Source organism: Schistocerca piceifrons, chromosome X (assembly GCF_021461385.2).
Source record: "Schistocerca piceifrons isolate TAMUIC-IGC-003096 chromosome X, iqSchPice1.1, whole genome shotgun sequence".
Lineage (NCBI taxonomy): Eukaryota > Metazoa > Arthropoda > Insecta > Orthoptera > Acrididae > Schistocerca > Schistocerca piceifrons.
The window spans coordinates 10,020,142-10,040,466 of record NC_060149.1 but is presented as its reverse complement, the minus strand read 5'-3'; the positions used below and the strand labels follow the sequence as shown (position 1 = coordinate 10,040,466).

General features: G+C 39.3%; 1 protein-coding gene across 1 annotated transcript in view; it reads right to left on the bottom strand.

The window, feature by feature from the left end:
* Nucleotides 1-687: 687 nt before the first annotated feature.
* Nucleotides 688-20,325, bottom strand: part of LOC124722142 — a 126,025-nt gene continuing 106,387 nt past the window's right edge. Inside the window, exon 4 of the mRNA XM_047247348.1 lies at nt 688-973. Coding sequence (XP_047103304.1) covers nt 688-973 — 286 coding nt within the window. The remainder of the gene's footprint in view (nt 974-20,325) is intronic.

Sequence of the window (20,325 nt, the reverse complement as noted above, 5' to 3'; positions counted from 1 at the left end):
ATCATGTTCACCTCCACTATCTCATATATGTATTCTGCTATGTGCATTATGCACCACTGTCATCCCTCTTCACACACCACCTTTTTTATATTTTGTCTATATATCCTGTATGTATTCTGCTATGTGAGTTATGTACCACTACTGTCATCTCTCGTCATATACCATCTTAACATAATTTTTCAAATTGTCTTGTCCTATATCATGATGTGCTTTGCTGTACAAATTGTATGATCTACAGGACCAATAATATATCAAATCAAATCACTACCTCCATAGCACTGGGATTTCAAATATCATGATGTCCCAACAGAGTATTGGTCCAAGATTTAAAACTTTACACCTTCATTGTTTACTGAACAACTGGCTGCAAATACAGATTCATTACAAATAAACAACAACAGAATTTTAATATGTGTAACAAAGCACATAAAACTTTTGGTTGTAAACATTTCAAAGTGTCAAATTCTGCCAATAAATCATCAGAAAACTACCTCTAAAATTACAAAAATAAAATATGGCAAGTGCTCATAACAGTGCATAGACCTGCTTATGTCAGTGATATGCTAGAAAGAGAGTAACCACAGCTCAACATATATCTTTAATCAAATCATCATACTGTTCAGGTATCAAATCATTGTCCACCTCACAAAACTTTAACTCTGTCAGCATACTTAGAGTGTGTACAGCTCAAAACATTTCTTTAATCCAGTCGTAATATTGTTCAGGGGTTAAATGATTGAGAACCTCACAAAACTTTAACTCTGGCTGCATGCAGCTTCTTGAACACAAGTTTATAATGAAACCTGGACCATGTAAGTGTCCATTTCCTGGCAAAACCTCAATGCAGACTCTGAAACTGGGTATATAACGGCATGCAATAGAGCTCTCAAAATATCCACCAGAGCATATTGCACAAAATTGCACGCTTTGCAGATACTCTATAAGACACCATGGTAAAGTGGTCACAGGTAATCTGAAAGAAAAAAGCACATTTTAAGATGCATATCAATGTAATGTTACCACTTAATACATAAGCTGAATCTTAAAAAAAATCTTACTTCCAGGAGATGAAGTTTTAAGTACAGTTAATAGACACTTTTAAAAGTGTGTGTGTGGGGGGGGGGGGGGGGGGGGGGCGGTGGCAAATTATGACTAGTTTTTGGAATGGTTAGTTTCTCCCTCAGGAAAGAAAGGTTGGTGAAGGCTAGAAAGGAGGGACAGTTCATTCAGCATCAAGGATGATAGGGATTCACATGTTGCATGTGTAATGGAACTGACAAATAGACGTCATTTAATTTTATTATACACTAAAGTCGTGTTAAAAATGCTTTTGCTTAAGATAATACTAAGTTACGTGTTGCGATCAATAATCGATATTGGAATTATATGTTCTTTGTAGCTTATGACCGTGATCTTTGGTCTGCAATTGGTTTTCGGGCACTTGAGTGTTGGCCGCAGTTGAGTATAGTTGTGTATATAGTTTTGTTTTTGATACAAAGAAACCGTGGAATACTGCGTCATTTTTCGATAGTCCAGTAATAATTAAAAAACCCGCACCTTTTCTTGGACCCAGAGCAGTGAAGGAATCATCGCCTAGACAACGAGAAGCCACATGGACAACGCAGACTCAGCAGCATCAACAAAGGAGACATCATGGCCAGCTCTACTAAAGTACTATACAGCCATTAGCCACACCGTAACGGTGTCCTTATGGAGATAACTTTTCCTGCAAAGTAGAGCGGGTTCGTGACAACTGGGGGCTCGTTGCCGGGATTAAGACATTTATATGTACTGGATTGACGAAATCTGTTTTGCAGAAGTCTAATGACCACGTGGTACGAAGAAGTGCTATACATGGAAGTCAAGGGAGATGAAACGAAGCAGTAAAGTGGACTGACCACACGAGTGAGAACCCAGACTGAAAAGAAAATGACCATTGTGAAAGAGGAAAGTGGTGCTGAATCCGAGCAGGATTGTGAAAATTTGTTAGTGTTTGGGGACGTAAACATGCCGATAAAAACGGAAGATGAGTCAGTCAAAGAAGGGGATCAAAGTCTTAATTCATCAGAACGTGAGACGTCGGACATTAAATCACTGTTACAAATGATGAAACAATCGTTAGCTTTAAATCAGGCTGTTGCAGCTTTAAATCAGACTGTTGCAGCCCGCTTACAAGCTAATGAAGAACAATTGCAAAGCATGAATCAGACGGTCGCGGACAGTTTTTGTGTTATAAATCAGAAAGTGTCGCGTCTAGAGGAAGCTATGAACAAAAAATTTGATAATGTCTTACTTTGGGGCAATAAACTTCGCAACGATATATCAAAGATAGACAAGAAACTTAGCAAGGCAGAAACAAAGATTTTGGCGGTAGAATCTAAAGTGGGAGAAGTAACATCTAGTCTGAGTAACAAAATCCAGTCTGTAAGAAATGAACTTGTCACAGACAGAGAGAAAAGTGCAAAGTGTTTTGTGAATGTTAATAGTCAAATAGATACAGTTTGTGTAAATGTAAAAGCTATGGCAGTAGATCTTGAAAGTAGAGTAGACTCTAAACTAAATGTTGTGAATGATAAAGTGGAAACAGTCAGTAACACAGTAAAACTCCATGAGATTGAAACTAAGACAGATGTTAGTGAATTAAAAAGTACAGTATCAGAGTTAAACCAAAAGTTTGAAATATTTAGCAATGATGTAGCTAACAAAAATTTTTCTATGAACACATGTACCTTATTAGCCAATATTCCAGTTAAAAACTTTTCTAATGAGTGTAGTTTGCATCCTGTTGACTTTCTGCAGAGTTGTAGAGACAATTTTTTGCCCAATATGAGTGAAAGTTTCAAAATTAAGTTTGTTAAAAAATTTTTGGAGGGGGAATCTTTGTCATGGGCCAATCAAAATTTTTCTATGGACATGTCTTATGCAGAATTTGAAATTGAGTTCTTAAAACAGTTCTGGTCAGAAACTGAACAAGCCAGGATAAAGAGCGAGTTCCTGAATGGACCAAATTATAGAGAAACACAGGGGACTATGAAACAGTTTTGTAAGAATCAACTGAAGAAACTTGTACATTTGAGCAAACCCTTTGATGAGCTCACACAGATAGATGCTTTAAAGAGAAGGTTGCCAACAGATGTGCAATGGGACCTAGTGTATGGACCAGATGACAACATTGAACAATTTTTAAACTATGTGGACAAACTTGGCAGGATTATAGACAAAGTGGGGAAACTAAAAAACTATTTCAATCACGCACAAAGAGGTGGGGATCATAGTTGGGGAAATACTAATTTCAACAGGAGGGAAAACAGTAGGCCCAACAACCATAGTTTTCATCATAGGGAACAAAATAGTCACAATATTAATAATAATTTCCATTCAAGGGAAAACTATAATTTCCATTCAAGAGGACAATCTGGGAACAATTGGAACAGAAGTAATAACAGGGAGTCTGAAAACAGGAATTGGTGTGAACATAGTGACACCAGGAGTCAAAATGCTATGGGAAGTCATGAAGTAAAAAACTAGCATGCGCTCCATTGTCGGTCCACAAGGTAGGGGCGAAAAGCATAGATAATAGATGGACCAATAACAGTGACTACGTTGCACCAAGAGATACGTCTCAAGTAATGAGTAGTTATCTTATGAATGTGTACTACCCTCTAAACACAGTACCTGTTAAGAATGAACACATTGGTTATAATAAAGAGCCAGAGAAAATAATTGACTTAGTTGAATTTTATGAATGGGCAGAAGCTTGTAGTTTGTCAGAGGACCAGCAGGTTAACGATGTAAATGATTTAAGAATTGATGCACTGATGAAGGAACCAGGTGAGCAAATTGTTGACACTGATTTAACGAGCAAACTTGGGTGTGAAAGCAATGTTTTAAGTTTTCGGGAGAGAGAGGTTGATGATTGTAGTATTTGGGAAAATGAAGATTTAATAATACATGATGATGGTGAAAAATATTTTGTTTACTTGAAAGAGGAATCGGAGGCATTAGGTGTTGTGGGAGAAACTGATATGCATGTTGTAGATGTACCCAAGGATGTTATTAACAGTTTAAGTGGTGTTAATGCCAGTGTCACAACCAATAGGCTCTGTAATCAAACATCTTATGAAAGAACCTGGGCAGTTGATAAATATTCCCTGAACAGTAAAACTGACTGTACAAGTAGGCTACCATTTGCAATGAACAAAGGTGAATTATTTCATTATAATATGTGGCTAGATAGTGATGCAATTAAAAATGATAGCAATTTTAAAAAAATGATTCTTAATATTCTTAATATTCTTAATATATCATATCCTGATTGGTGGCAAAACACTAAACATATTATTGTTGAACAACTGAAGGATAAATACCTTAGTGGTGAGCAATGTTATATGGGTGAAAATATTTGGATCAATGAAATTATCAATGCAAGCGACAGTGCTAATGATGTGTGTATTAATGTAATGACCGTAGATAATAAAGGTGACAGTAATATAGGTACTTGTAAGTCAGAAAGTCATTGTTTCAGTGAAATTCAAAATGATTTATTGTATGAATATGTTCAGCCTGAAAAAGGTGATGATATGGGTAGTCCGTTCATTAGAGCAAAAGTTGGTACCTGGGAAGGCAAGTGCCTTATAGACACAGGGAGTCAGGTGTCAGGAATTTCTGAAATTCTAAGCAAAAAGCTGAAGTGCGAGAAAGAGTACATTGAAATGCCAGTCATTGGGGTGAAAATAAGAGGGGCTACAGGAAAACACAGTAAAACTGTGAAAAGACAAACTTTGTTATCTTTTACAATTGAGGGAGTCACATTTACACATGGATGCCTAATTAAACCAGGCCTCAGTGAGGACTGTATTCTTGGGATGTCATGGATTCGGAGTGTAGATGCAAGATTTGACTGGGGAGGACAAAAACTTAACATAACAACACCAAATGAGGGGTGTATCTCCACCGAGTTTGTCAGATCAAATACAGTTTTGTGTAATGATAAATTTAACACTATAAATCTTGTAAAGGAGAAAAGATATGTTGACAAACACATAACAGAGCTATATTTAAGTGAAGTAGATTTCAAAACACTGGTAAACACAAAGATTTCCGAAGCTAGCGGTCTAAACAATGAGCAAAAACAGGAACTAGAGTCTTTGTTATGGGAATACAGTGATGTCTTTAGCAACATTCCAGGGAAAGTTAGGGGTTACGAATGTACTTTGCAAGTAAGACCACATGACCCATTTTTCATAAAACCGTATGGTGTGCCCATAGCAAAACGTACAGCAGTTGAGAAAGAATTACATAAGATGGAAGTGTGTGACATTATTGAAAGGAGTATCAGTGCTTATAATAACCCTCTGGTAGTTGTGTCAAAGAGGGATGGGGGAGTGAGAATAGTTCTTGACTCCAGGCCATTAAACAAGATCTTATACAGGGTAACAGACCACCCTGAAAACATTGATGAGCTGTTGCACAAGTTCAAGGACATAAAATTAATGTCAAGTCTAGACTTAACCTCAGGCTTTCACCAAGTACCCCTGGCACCCAAATCTAGGAAATACGCTGCTTTTCTTTACAATGGCCGTTGCTATCAGTATTATGTAGTCCCGTTTGGCTTGAACTCATCGGTAGCAGAATTCATTAGAGCTTTAGACCATGTGCTTGGGCAGGAACTTGTATCCAAATTAGTGATTTATGTAGATGACATTTTAGTAACTGGACAAGATTGGAATGAGCATGTTGGGCTTTTAAGACAGGCATGTGAGAAACTTAGAAGAGGGGGAATGACTCTAAAACTAGAAAAGTGTAAATCTGCAGTACCTGAGTTAAAATTTTTGAGACATGTCATAACAGAAAAAGGAATTTTGGCTGATCCAGACAAAATTAAAGCTATTGCAGAGTTTCCTATACCCCGTAACAGAAAACAACTAAAATCATTTTATGGGCTATGTGGCTTTTACAGAAAATTTGTAAGTAAACAAAGCTTGAACACACCCTGTCTAAGTAACTTGTTAAAGAGGGACACTGTTTGGATATGGAGTAAAGATTGTCAAGGGGCTTTTGGCATAATAAAAAAGGAACTGAATAACCAGAACCTGTTACACAGACCAGATTTCAATTTACCTTTCTGTTTACATACTGACAGCAATGATTATGGGCTAGGTGCTGAATTATTTCAAGTAAAACAATGGGGAGACAGTTCATGCTACAATTGCATTTGCAAGCAGAATGTTACTGAAGCATGAAAAGAACTATACAGTAACAAAAAAAGAGCTATTAGCCATACAGTGGTCATTTTCAAAATTCAGGACCTATTTACTTGGACATAAGGTAATAGTGTACTCTGATCATAAAGCCTTAAGCTATATACAGGAATGCAAGCTGTATCATGATAGGCTTACAAGATGGGCATTGTATTTACAACAATTCAACTTTGAAATTAAGTATATTAAAGGCACTGACAACATAGTTGCGGATGCTCTATCAAGGCTACCAGTAGGAGGGGAAACAGAAAATTTTGATCAGAATGAAGAAAAACAGTTTAAAATGAGGTATATTAAAGGGGTCACAGATGAAAAAGTTGTTAGATCATTGTGTGATAAAATCAGGAGCCAGAACCGTGATGCAAATTGGAAATTAGTAAAGAGCTGTTTAGGGAAAAAGAACTATTAAAAATTAGACAATTACTGTAAGGTGTTTAAAGGTACTCTGTTTAGGAGAACTGACGAAGACTCGGACAATTGGAAACTATGTTGGCCTGAGGAGGAAGCTGAGAGGTTACTTAGATATACTCATGAGAGCTATGGTCATTGTGGCATACAGAAGTGTATGCAGAAATTACAAGAAAACATATACTTCTACAATATGGCCAAGAAAGTTAGAAAAGAATTGTCAACTTGTGATAAGTGCCAACGAGTCAAAGTAAGTAACAGAAAATGTCAAGGTGAAATGCAAAACATTATTCCTGCACAACCTCTAGATTTAGTCGCTGTTGATTTCTATGGGCCTCTTCCAAGGAGTAGGAGTGGCCACTGCTACATTTTTGTCATGGTGGATGTATTTTCTAAACTAATCAAGTTGTATCCAGTCAGAAAAGCCACAGGTAAAGAGATAGTAACAAAAGTTGAAAAAGACTATTTCTTAAATGTTGGGAAACCAAAAGCAATCTTGTCGGATAACGGTTCTCAGTTTTTGTCAAAAGTTTGGAAAGCCTTTGTTGATAAATCGGGAATCAAACATGTTCAAATATCTGTATATAATCCATCGTCAAACCCAGCTGAGAGGTATATGCGCGAGATTGGTCGCTTATGTCGTACATATTGCAGTCATAAACATCCTACATGGTACGACCATGTACGAGACTTTGAAGACGTTATGAACAGCTTGCAGCACACTTCCACAGGATTTTCACCTTATGAAATTATGTTTCATCTAAAACCAGACAACATTATCACTGAACTCGTAGAATTTCCACCATGCACAACGATGACTATGCATGAATGTGAAGCCATAATCAAAGAAACAATGATAAAACGGGGAAATTAGAAAAAGACGACATGATGGCAAGATCAAAGCATCCAAGTTTAAAGTACGAGATTATGTTTTAGTAAAATCACATGAGAAATCAAAAATTCTAACTTCTGAAATAAAGAAATTCTTTGATATATACATGGGTCCATTCGAGATTGTGGAGCATCCACACCCAAATGCATACCAGTTGGTGTATCCTAAATCCAGGAAAGTTCTCGGGCTAAGGAATATTGTTTCGTTGAAATTGTATAAACAGAAGGGATAAGACTAGTCTGAGAAAGTTAAAAGGTGACTCAACAAAAGTTTTTCACTGGAAATTTTGAAATTGTGTATATAAAAAGTTGTCTGATTTTGATACAGTTTTGTGCCCTTGAAAATGTTTATTATTTGTTTAATATGTCTTCATTGTATGAAGTGTTTGCAATGAATTTTCTGCGTAATGTGCTAGCCATGTTAGTTTTTTGATATTTCTGTATGTTTATACAATTTGATTGATGTTTGATAATTTGTGTAATTTTAGCTTGTGTGACTCTCACACCACACTTGTTGAGACATCATTTAAAATTCAAACCACTAATCAGCACTAAATCTGTCTTGCAACAATTAAGTTTTTTTAATCTTAAAGGCAAAGTCCTAATTACTACACACTAAGTGCTTGAAATGTCCAACTCTACAAGGAGACAATCATTTTCAGTAAACCACATGAATTACTGTATATTTCTCTCTCAACCACTGCAAATGCATAGGCAGTAATATTTTTTTAATTTTGATAGATATGTACCATTCCAAAACTTTCATCCATGATTCTACCTTTGCTCTCTTACTGTGAATATGAACCCTTGTAACAAACTGCCTGTAACTTTACTTTTGAAAACAATTTAATTTTTTCTATCCTTGGAGTAATGTCTTTGTGATAAGATACTTTACACCCAATATGTTAATGCATTTGTATTACAAGTTTATTGAATTTATCAGTAGTATTTAAAGAATCTTTTTTTTTTTTTGGACCAGTTCATATCTGTGTAGTATTATTCAGACAGATATTGTAAACTTCTCCCACTAGATAAACATTATCAGAAGGTCAACTATGTATCCTAACCGTGTACTTACATATAAACATTATGTAACCAAAAGGTGATGTCTGTATGTGATTTTTAGATAACATGGCATTATAGTCAATGAAGCGATACAAACAGCTAAGCTTTGGAAACAGACGCACTGCAGGACAAGCAGAAATCAGACCTTTTAACGGACGTCACCTATGTGAAGATGGACAATGTGGGGCAGACTGTGAGTAGTGTGAAAAGTGGGCAACAAAAGAAATTAAAACAAGCCTGCAGTTAAAAGTTACAGTCTTTCAATGGTTTCATATGACGTGCTACAACATTATGAACTCTTCTAAGTGAAAATTGTGAATCTTCTTTTGTATTTCATTTACTCTATGGTCAAAAATTCTATGTTTTCCTTTACTGAGTATAACAATTTCAGTGTTAGCATAATTCAAAGGAAAGAGTCCTATTAAAAATTTTAATTTATTTAGAAACATATTCTTGGCAGTTCCATTATTCTGGTGTCAGAATTTTGTTCGCATTTTCATACTTACAAAATTCTTGGGGGGCTATTGTAATGGAACTGACAAATAGATGTCATTTAATTTTATTATACACTAAAGTCATGTTCAAAATGCTTTTGCTTAAGATAATACTAAGTTAGGTGTTGCGATCAATAATCGATAATGGAATTGTATGTTCTTTGTAGCTTATGACTGTGATCTTTGGTCTGCAACGGGTTTTCGGGCACTTGAGTGTTGGCCGCGGTTGAGTACAGTTGTGTATATAGATTTGGCAATAAATATGTTTTTGATACAAAGAAACCGTGGAATACTGCGTCATTTTTCGATAGTACAGTAATAATTAAAAAACCCGCACCTTTTCTTGGACCCAGAGCAGTGGAGGAATCATCGCCTAGACAACGAGAAGCCACATGGACAACGCAGACTCAGCAGCATCAACAAAGGAGACATCATGGCCAGCTCTACTAAAGTACTATACAGCCATTAGCCACACCGTAACGGTGTCCTTATGGTGATAACTTTTCCTGCACAGTAGAGCGGGTTCGTGACACATGGACAACAAGAAATGGACCCCTTTCAGTCTGGGGTGTGGGTGACCTGTCCCTTCTGTCTAAACTCTCCCAACCTGTATGTTTTTTATCCTTAAAGGAGAACTTGTAGTGAACCAGATAGATCCACACGTGATATCCTGTCACGCAGTTGTAAGGTGTGGCACAGAAGTCAGCAGATGTAGCTACAAGTTTGACAACAATCGGAGGTTGCCACTCATGGATGCACATGCAGCCTCTTGTCTGCACACTCCACCATCTGGATAACAGCTTTTAGAGATGGGCTCAGCCAGCTCTAACTCAGTTACATATTTACCTTGCATACGTGTCATCAGACTGTTACTGTGAGACACTCCTTATAATAAGTTGTTTTTTAGACTTAATAAAGTTTAGTGTGTCAGTTATTGTGTGGTATTCTCTTATGGGACACATTGGCAATGGGTAGGGTCATATCTTCACATGTTTTTCATTGTACAGTTGCTTTTTGCGTTTTGTTATAGCGTGGATGATTCTCTGACTCAAACATTGGTGCAGCAACAGGACCTCATAACAGTCATGCAACAGGCTTTGCCAGCATTGCTATCCAAAAATTCATCTCCAGCTCCATTTCCTCCTCAGTTCATGCTGTTAAATAGGGCAGCAAAAGATTGGGAGGTGTACAAATACTACCCATGGTAGCATTTTCACGCCTTCCACATTACAGGTGCAGAGATATGTAATGGACCATTTTTGACATGGATTTACCCCTACCTTTTGTCAGGTGTTACAGCATTGTAGGAACCTTCCTCATTGTTGTTTCACACCTTATGTTGATTGTTGTCTTTCTTTTATCAGTGCCACACAGATGTCATGGCCACTAGGGTTGAATTTTACCAGTGCAAGAAGCAGCCCCATCAGTCTTATTGTGCCTGAGTCATGATCCTCCGTGGCATTAATCACAAGTGTTATTTTGTCACAACTAAATCCAAAGAGTCATATGCAGATGTCATAGTTCACACTATAATCATCTGCTCCATCCCAGATAAGGAATCCCAACAATGGGTCCTGCAGCTAGAGAACCCTTCCTTCGAAGAGGTTTTGTCAACTGCTCAGTCATATGAAGTCTCACAAGCTGCTGGTCAGCATCTGGAAGCCTGGTGCGATGTTGTGACACTGAAAGTTGGCCCAGCTGTGTCCAACTGCATCTGGAAAGAATGACATTGTGGTGGTACAATCCATCCAGTCCGGCAGCTCCTGTGAAGTACTGTAGTGTTGCAGCCACCACTTCCTGTTGCTGTCCTGTGTGTCATGTTACTCCAAAGATGGCAGATCAGAGTGTCCACATTGTTAGGCCATCTGTTGTGTCAGAAAAAAGGTCACATTACAGTAGTCTGCCACTCAGCTGCACAGAAAACAGCATCAGAGGCCATGGATATGGATATTCAGGAAGTGTTGTCATCAAGTCCAGTTCCTAATCAAGATTCCAACAAGCTTTTTCTTGACATTTTGGTTCTCCAGTTACAGCTGCACCTCGGCTCTTTGCAATTGTCACCAGTAACAGGCATCTCATGGGTACAGTAAACAGCACATCCCCTTGTGTAGCCAATACATGAGGGATGTCACCTATCAAACAGTGACTCAACCTATTACGTTTATTGTCATCCATGACACTAGTTCAATAAACCTTTCATGTCTTTAGCTTTTTGGTCACAGACTCCATACAGTTGGAATCTGCCAAGGTGCCCTGTCAGTCTTTGGAATTTCTGTGCTCAGAATTTCAGGATACCTTTGACGAAGTCCTAGGGTGTGCCACAGACTTTCAAGACTACATAACTTCAAAGAAGTTGGCGCTTCCCAGATTTTTTCATTTTTGGCAGATTTCCCTAGCCCTCCAACCCAAAGGAAAAGTGAAGCTGGACCAGCTCACCTCTCTCAGCGTTGTGGTTCACATTTACTTTAGTAAATGGGTCACACCACTTTCCATTTTTAAGAAATCCTCTGGGAAAATGCATCTTTGGGGGTGATTTTAAGGTTACCATGAATTCACAGTATGTGGTCAACACTTAGGAATTGCCATATCCTGACAAACTATTCACATGTATAGCAGGAGGTCAATTCTTCTCAAAATTTGCTCTTTCCAAAGCATATCACTAGTTACCCCTGGATGATGAGTACAAGCAATCATTGTCATTAACATGCCATTCGACCTTCATCAATACCAACAGTTGATGTGTGGGGTGGCAAGTGCTCCTGCAATTTTTCAACACTGTTGAACAGGTCATGTCCAATATTTCACACTGCTTTAATAATAATAATGTTGTGAGGTCAGGGCCTCCCGTCGGGTAGACCGTTCGCCGGGTGCAGGTCTTGCGAGTTGACCCCACTTCGGCGACCTGTGTGTCAATGGGGATGAAATGATGATGATTAGGACAACACAACACCCAGTCCCTGAGTGGAGAAAATCTCCGACCCAGCCGGGAATCGAACCCGGGCCCTTAAGATTGACAGCCTGTCGCGCTGACCACTCAGCTACCGGGGGTGGACTTCACACTGCTTTAACTGCCAGGATGACATCATCATTATAGGATATACTATGAGAGACCACCTGCACAACTTCTGGGCCCTATTTCAAAACCTCTGGACTGTGGGTCTCCAATGCAATCTACATAAGTCCATGTTTTTCAACTATCTGTTGGTTATCTGGGCCTCCTCAGCTCAAGGCAGGGTGTCTGACCCATGAAAGGTCTTTTCAGGGCCAATACAGACCTACCATATACCCCGAGATTGTGTGAACTGCAGGCTTTTTAAAGTAAAATTGCCTATTATCACTGGTTCATTACTGGGGCATCCATCATCATGCAGATACTGCATCTCTTTCTCCACAAAGATGCTCTCCCTGTCTGGTCTCCAGCATGTGACCAGGCCTCCACCATGCTGAAGGAATGCTTCCAGTAGCACTGTGTCTATCTATCTTTGATCTCAATAAACCATTGATTTTGGCCACGTGCACATCACAGCGTGAGCACAGTCCTTGCCAATGGAATGCAGACAGCCAAAACTCTCAGCCCAGCACTGGTTGAATACTCTCAGGTTGAGAAAGAGGCTCTGGCCATTGTGTATGTGGTCACAAAATTTCAACTAATTGTGAACCACAAGCCCTTAATTTCATTATTTAGTCTGTCCACCTGGGTTCCTGAAGAGGCAGGCCACATGTTTCAGCAGTGGGTTTTGTTCCTCTCCAAATACAACTATGACATTCATTTTCCCACCTCAGGATGACACGTCAATGTGCACGCCTTATCCCCACTGCGCGTAGGCCCGGACCCTGAATTTCATCAGGAGGACCTCAAGTGTTTCAATTCATAAGTCTCCTCCTGCCAAGCAGTAGACGGTTTTCTGATCACTAGAGCCATCCACAGTCAGGTACTCTGCCTCATCCGACAGGGTTGGCCTTCTTGTCCTCCAGGCCACTCGTCTGATCCACTTTGCAACTACTTTGTTTTGTGCCGTTGTCTCGCAGTCTCAGAGGGGGTCCTCCTTCTCTCCACAGACGACACAGCTCCCCGAGTGGCCACTCTCGGCAGTTTTCGGCGAGACGTTTTACAGCTCTTACTGGAGGGGCATTGGAGTGCTTCCTACACCAAAACATTGGCTTGCAGATATGTTTACTAGCCTGGTGTTGACCAAAAGCTGGAACAAATGGTTGCTGCATGTCCACAATGTGCTAGTCAACAGGCAGTTCCCAGGTCACTGATCTCTCCATAGCCTCCAGCAAGCCAGCCCTGGGAACGCATCCATGTTGATTTTGTGGGTACATTTCTGAATGTGTTCTGGTAGGTTCTCAATGACGCATTTTTACAATTACCATGTGAGGTCTGGTGCCCTCAGCCACTAATGAGGTCATTGTTCAAGCTCTCTCCAAAATTTTTCCTGTGGAAGGTCTTCCAGTTACCCGTGTTTCAGAAAATGGGCCCCTGTTCCTATCTCGGGCATTACGTGATTTCTTTCTTCAGTCAGGAATTCGACACATTCTCTCCCCCCCTTTCACCCACACTCTAACGGGAAAACTGAGCACATGGTTTGACCCTCAAGACCCAGAGGAAAAAAATATCTGCAAAACTTCCCCACCGAAGAAGCATTATATTTTTTTCCAACAACCTACTGGACTACTCGTATCGCTTCCTGTAGCCCAGTGGAGCCTCTCCACACTCACCAACTGAGGACACTGCTCCATCTCCTACATCCTGGATCTCCCCGCCATCATGTTCTGGCATACAGGGCTTTACACTGGGGATGTGGTTACCACCATTGGAAACCAGCAGTCATAATGCAGCAGGATGGTTGCCGCATGTACATCCCAATGGCCAGAGGACTGGGAGGTCCAGTGCCATCAAAATCAGCTCTGAGTCTGAATAAGCAACCCCACCCCCTCCCCCAGTCCTGGCCACAACACCACCTCCACCAGTACCCTGGTCACTGGGCACCACCTACCCTCACGGGTTCTGGCCTCCTGTTCCACCAGTGGCAAAACTTTCACCCAAAGAGCCCACACCTTGACAGACTCTGGCAAGAGCTCTGCTCGAACAGTCCAGCCATACCACGTATTCGTCACTGGTTCTATGTCACAGGAGCAGCCTCAGCTCGCTGTGGCGTCACTTCCACCTTCTGCACTGCCGCTGGACGTCGCCATGGATCTCGACTCGGACTGCTCGTTTCTGGTTTTGTCATCTCGTGCTCTGACGGGAGGCAGGGGGGAGAGGCTGGCTCTCCTTATGCTGGCCACTTTCACCCTCGTATCCCCGGGTCTTTGGCATTCAGCAGTTGCTCGCTGCTAGCTCGTCTCGTCTGCCCGGCCTCCAAATCGCAGTTGTCTGTAATTCACCTCGGGGATCAGCGACACTCTCGATGGGGGAGGGCTGTAGCTGACCCACGTAGATACTCACTCGAGATCGGGGCATGCAGTCATAAGGTGCTCCACCGAAGTTACGAGATGTAGCTAGAAGTCTGACGACTGTCAGGGAGTGTCACTCACGAATGTGTGCACAGGCTCTCATCCACACATTCTACCAGCTGTCTAAAAGCTTTTAGAGACAGGTCCACCCAGCTCTAACTCAGTTGCATATTTACCTCTGCATGTGTGTTATCACATTGCTATTGTGAGCCACTCCGTGGCTAGTGTACCCATTATAATAAATAGATTTCTAGATTTAATAAAGTTTGTTATGTCAGCCATCATGTGGTATTATCTTGTAGGATTAGAACAGAACTAACGGTTCCAAAAACAAGGTACACTTTTTTTCCTTTTTATAAGTGTCAGATATGCACAAGAAACTATTTCACTTTCAGCACCTGTTTATCATAGGCCGTTGGAGTAATGAACTGTTCCAAATTATTACGAAACTGTGCAGATCATTCATATTATACAGCAGGGTCATCAGACATATGTACATGACTATAGGCCTGTATCACTGACCTCAGTCTGTTGTAAAAATATGGAGCAAGTTCCGGCATGATGTGAAATTTTAAATATTAAAATGCATTACATGACCGATCAGGGAAAACAACTTGCTTGTAAATGCAAATAAGACAACATACATACAGTTACAAGCAACTAAAACTACCAAGACTGACAATGTCTCCCTTGAACTAGTTAATTCAGTTCTCAGCAAAGTAGGGAATCACAAATTCTTTCATATCATTGCTAACAAACACTTGACACCAGAGGACAATACCAGCAAAGTATGCTCTAAAGCAATTGCTACCCTATTCTTAACGAGAAAAATGACAAGGGCAGTGAACACAGGTATACAGTCAACAATGTGCTATGGCCTAGTCTACACTCACTTATCATACTGCATTACAGTCTAGTGATATGCAGCACACATACATATTCATAGGTTACCGAAGCTTAAAAAGAAGGCTGTTGGATACATCACAAATGTTACCCCAAGACAATCCTGCGAAAATAAATTTAGAGAACTTAATGTCATGACTATCCATTCATTATATTTATTTGCAACAATAATGCACTTCAAAACAAATAGTACTGCACAGTTAAATAAAGATATACATTACCAGTCAAAAGTGTTTGATCAACTATCACAACTATGGATTTGTGGTTAAAACAGGGATTTCATTTTGAATATTCTATCAAATCCTAAATCTGATAACAAAACAAGTATAATCATGTAGAGACTAACTGCCTCTCTTGTGTATCTGACTGGTTGTTCACATAGACTGGTGGTGATGAGTATCAAGAACAATACTGACATGCCTTTATCTAAGATGGTCCCTTCGAATGACCCTTATTCCTTCAATTGTCTGTGTATCGAACAATTTGCACTAGTTTACAATACATTATGTGCACCTAGCAGTGTGTTTGTATACCTGATCAAGTACATACCATATTACCTTGTAATGGTGCAGAAGCAGGAGACTGGAATTGAAAAACACACTGTAATTGAAGCTCTGCATCAGGAAGGCTATTCTAGTAGGACAGTAGCAACAAAGGTTGACATAGCCCAATCTACAGTGGTGTATACTTTTCAGTAGTTGAAGCCAACTGGTGCTCTTCCAAGTGTCTCATGCTCTGGAAGACCTCAATTAATATCATACAGGAAAGATCAATTTATATGTGTACAGAGTAAATGTCAGAAGACATGTACAGCACCTGAAATTCTGTAGGAAGTAAATAGTATACGAGCAGCTCCAATCTCCATTTCAACAGTGCAATATTGTCAGTGTGGATAAGCTTTAAAGGGGCCACCAAACCTTTACTCTGCTGACAAAACAAGGTGAAAAGATTGCAATGGGCATAGCAACATAAAAACTAAGGCATGCTGCAATGGTCCACGGTGTTATTCATGGATGAATCTAAGTTTGAAATATTTGGAAGCCACCATCAAATCTTTATTCATTGAGTTTTTGAAGAACATATGAAGAGTCAGTCTGTGAAGCCAATGATGAAGCATGGTGGAGGGTTGGTCATGGTGTTGAGATGAGTTGTGGGTGAAAAAGCTGGTGATCTCGTGAAATTAAAGAAGGAAGGGTATCACGGGATATGAATCCAGTTCCATCTGACATGAGACTTATTGGTCATGGAATTGTTCAGAAGCAGCACAGTGATCCCAAACATGCTTCCACATTATGAAGCGGGTATGTCAACAGAAAAGAGAACTGTGGGGAACTGAAGGATATGATTTGGCCATGTCAGTCACCTAGCTTAATCACACTGAACTCTTATGAGATGAACTTAAGAGGAATGTCAGGAAACTGAGGCCATCTAATGTTGAAGATATATGTAGTAATTTACATATATGTCGGATTGGACTAAAGTACCTGCAAAAATATAGCAATATCTCATATCGAGAATCACAAGAGTTTGTGCAACTGTTCTGAGGACAAAGGGTGGGTACTTTGAAGGGGCTAAAATCTAAACCACATTGTATTGTTTAATGATAGAGAGAGAAAATATTTATTTTGTTGGTCTATTTAGTTTGTGTGATATGTTTGTGCACTGAAATAAAGTACCTGCCATCTTCAGGCCCCTGTACAACGAGTAGAAGAAATGTACTATTATAAAAAAAATAGAACATACGTAAACAATTGACAGGTATCATGTTAACTATGTAAGTGGCTCAAAGAGATATATTGTATATCATTAAAACTATATGTAACATTAGGACACAAATGCTTCTGCCTATGTCATGCTGTTGTTAATAGTTTTCACTGTTTAGTCGAGGCGGAAGTACAGAGGCAAACTTCCGCCTCGACTGACATCTCTGCCCAAACTCTTTGCCTTTACAAATGTCTGCTTGTGTCTGTGTATGTGCGGATGGATATGTGTGTGTGTGCGAGTGTATACCCGTCCTTTTATATTTTTCCCGCGTGGAATGTTTCCCTCTATTATACACAATTTCAGTTGCATTTATACAAATGTCATTACGAAGAATCACCTAATTTAGTCAAAATTTATCATACCCAACATCAAACCAGTATTTCACTAACATAAAATGAATTAAATAAAAATATGAATAACAGTAATTTGATGTCCACAATAAATTCACACACTCACCTTCTTATTTTTGTGATTTTGAACTTTCATCATTTAACTTCTGCAGTGTACATGATGCACCCACTGATCTTTACTGTCTAATGTTATGTCACCCTCACTTTGTATCACCATGTCTATCTAAGGCACCCAGAATGATAAAAAAAGAGCAAGCAACTGCAGGATCATTCTTATACAACAAGAAAACATGTATGTTGTATGTTCATGTTTCCTGGTTCATGGACACAAAAACATTTTATGATGTTCTTCTTGTTTTGTGGGAGATCCTCTCTACTGTTTAGCTTCTAGGTATCCTTTGAAGCTGTACGAAATAAAGACTTCAAACAATGTCTTAATTTGTTTCTAAAAACAAACTGGTAGCACACAGAAGTTCATAAAATAAAATAAATTTCTTCAATACATACAGCTGTTGGTAAATTATTGCATCAAGATAGTCTTGTTTATGTTCCGATGTAGTAAACCTAGAGAATTTCATTTAATTGTTATTTCTGCTTTCCAGTAATTTAAGTAGAGTGCATATCTTCATTATTTAGTTCACATTTCCAGAAAGCAGTGTAAATTTTGTGTTGATTCAGAAAAATTGCACTAGTTGTTTGTCTACATACAGTTGTGTCTGGGCCTAATTTTTCTAAATGTGTTATCTTGTTTATCAATAATTTAACTGACTTAGTATTACTAAAGTATTATATTTATAATGAATGAAAAGTGCCTGACTTGCCATAGAACTGTTAGGTCCAGGTGCTGTAGTTTTTTTCACGTGAGTAAATGTAGTGGTGTGGGAATTGGGGAAGTAATCTAGGCTCTTCAGGATACATAGCAGAGAGAGGAGGACAGTGGAACAGGCTGAATTAGAAAAGGCCAGGAAAGATCTGGACAAGTAGAGGTGGGAAGTGGCAATAGACAACAGAAAGAACAGACTTAGGACTTCATCTGACAGCTTTGTGGTGAATGTTTGACCTGTTACTTCAGTTTAAAACTGATGTAGGTGTAGATAGAGCACAAAAAACTTTCAGCAATAAATTGAAAATTAAAAATTCAGGAAAGCTGTAAAGAGAAAGTAAGTTTTGTTATTAAGTAGTTCTTGTGCTAGAGGTGTTGGCTAGTTTATGCAGAATGAACTATGATCAGAATACCAGATAATCAGTTTTTTTAAACCTAGTGTTGGACAGGAGAAGGTGACAGAGGATTTAGGATCACTTTGCAAAAATTTCACCATGGAAGACACTGTAGTTACAGTGGGTGGCCAAATAAGAGTATTGACAGAGGTCCTGGATACAAATTACTTGTGGTGTGAACTCGAGAGCATCTAGCAGAGTTCTGTTTAGGGAACTAGTAATATTAACTACTGCTTTCCAATATATACATTCCTTAATGAAATTTGTTACTAAAAATATATTTCTTTTACAAACTAACAGCTCAGTTCATGGAACCAATATTAGAAATAGGAATAAGCTTCACAAAGATTAAAAGTCATTTAGTTTTGCCCAAAAAGGTGTACATTATTCAGGTACACTAATTTTCCAATAGTTTTCCAGCAGCCACAAAAGGTTTAACTACAAGTAACATTCAGTTTGCGATGAACCTAAGGGATTAATTTGTGGCCAACTCCTTCTACTCTATTGATGAATTTCTTAGTGGAACCAACTGTGTGTGTGTGTGTGTGTGTGTGTGTGTGTGTGTGTGTGTGTTACTAATAATATCAAATAATTTTGTGTATTAGTGCAGTCTGACTTCTGTACAAATTCAGTGCAAAATGCAATCACTGTAAACAAGTGTTTTGAATTATTTTTCAATTTAGTGTTTAATATCTTTTAAATGAAAATATGTTTAAATATTTTCACTCATTCTACATCCATGACAATCATTTCACTTGGGATCTGAGGAACGTACATTAGCATATTTGTTTTTCCTTGTAAACATTTATTGTGTATTGTTGTTTTTCTGACATGTTCTACATGCTGGAGGATTTACTCACTATTGATCAATTGGAACAAAAAGTATATCTAATCCAATCTAATCTAATCTATAATGTAGTTTTTTCACGTGCCTTACTTTGTCAGACAATGCTGTTGTGGCGTAGAGCGCCATAAATATCGATATTTGTTCTGTGCGTAAGTGTGCTATCTTTGAGGAGAGGGCTTTGGCACAGGATGTTGGACGCTAACGGCAGTTAGCCTCCGGACTTGTATCTGTGTAGGAGCTAAGTGAGAATAAATCTGTATCTGAGTGAATTCTAGTTGTTTACCTACAACTATTGTATATTCCCTCACTGGTGACCCCGTTTTTGTGTAATACGCGTCCGAGTTGCCGCCCGAAGGTTATTTACGTGCCTATCGCGTCGGGTTTCTCCACGATTGCGAGGGCCTTTGTTCAGCTCCAGACAATGGCCTTTCAGCATTCACCGCGGCCCGGATTCCAGCAACATCTCTCCAGCACTCCTGCCGTCATAGTGGACATGTCGCAAGAATCTTCGGAATCCTTCAGCCAGAACATGCAGTGGAATTCATCAAGTGCCGCCAGTTTCTTCCAACCGCCAACAGTCGTGGACTCTGGCTTTGCTAGCCTGGACCTTCCCACGTGTTCTCCACAGAGTGTTGGTTGGAACATTCCTACTCCTGTGTCGAACA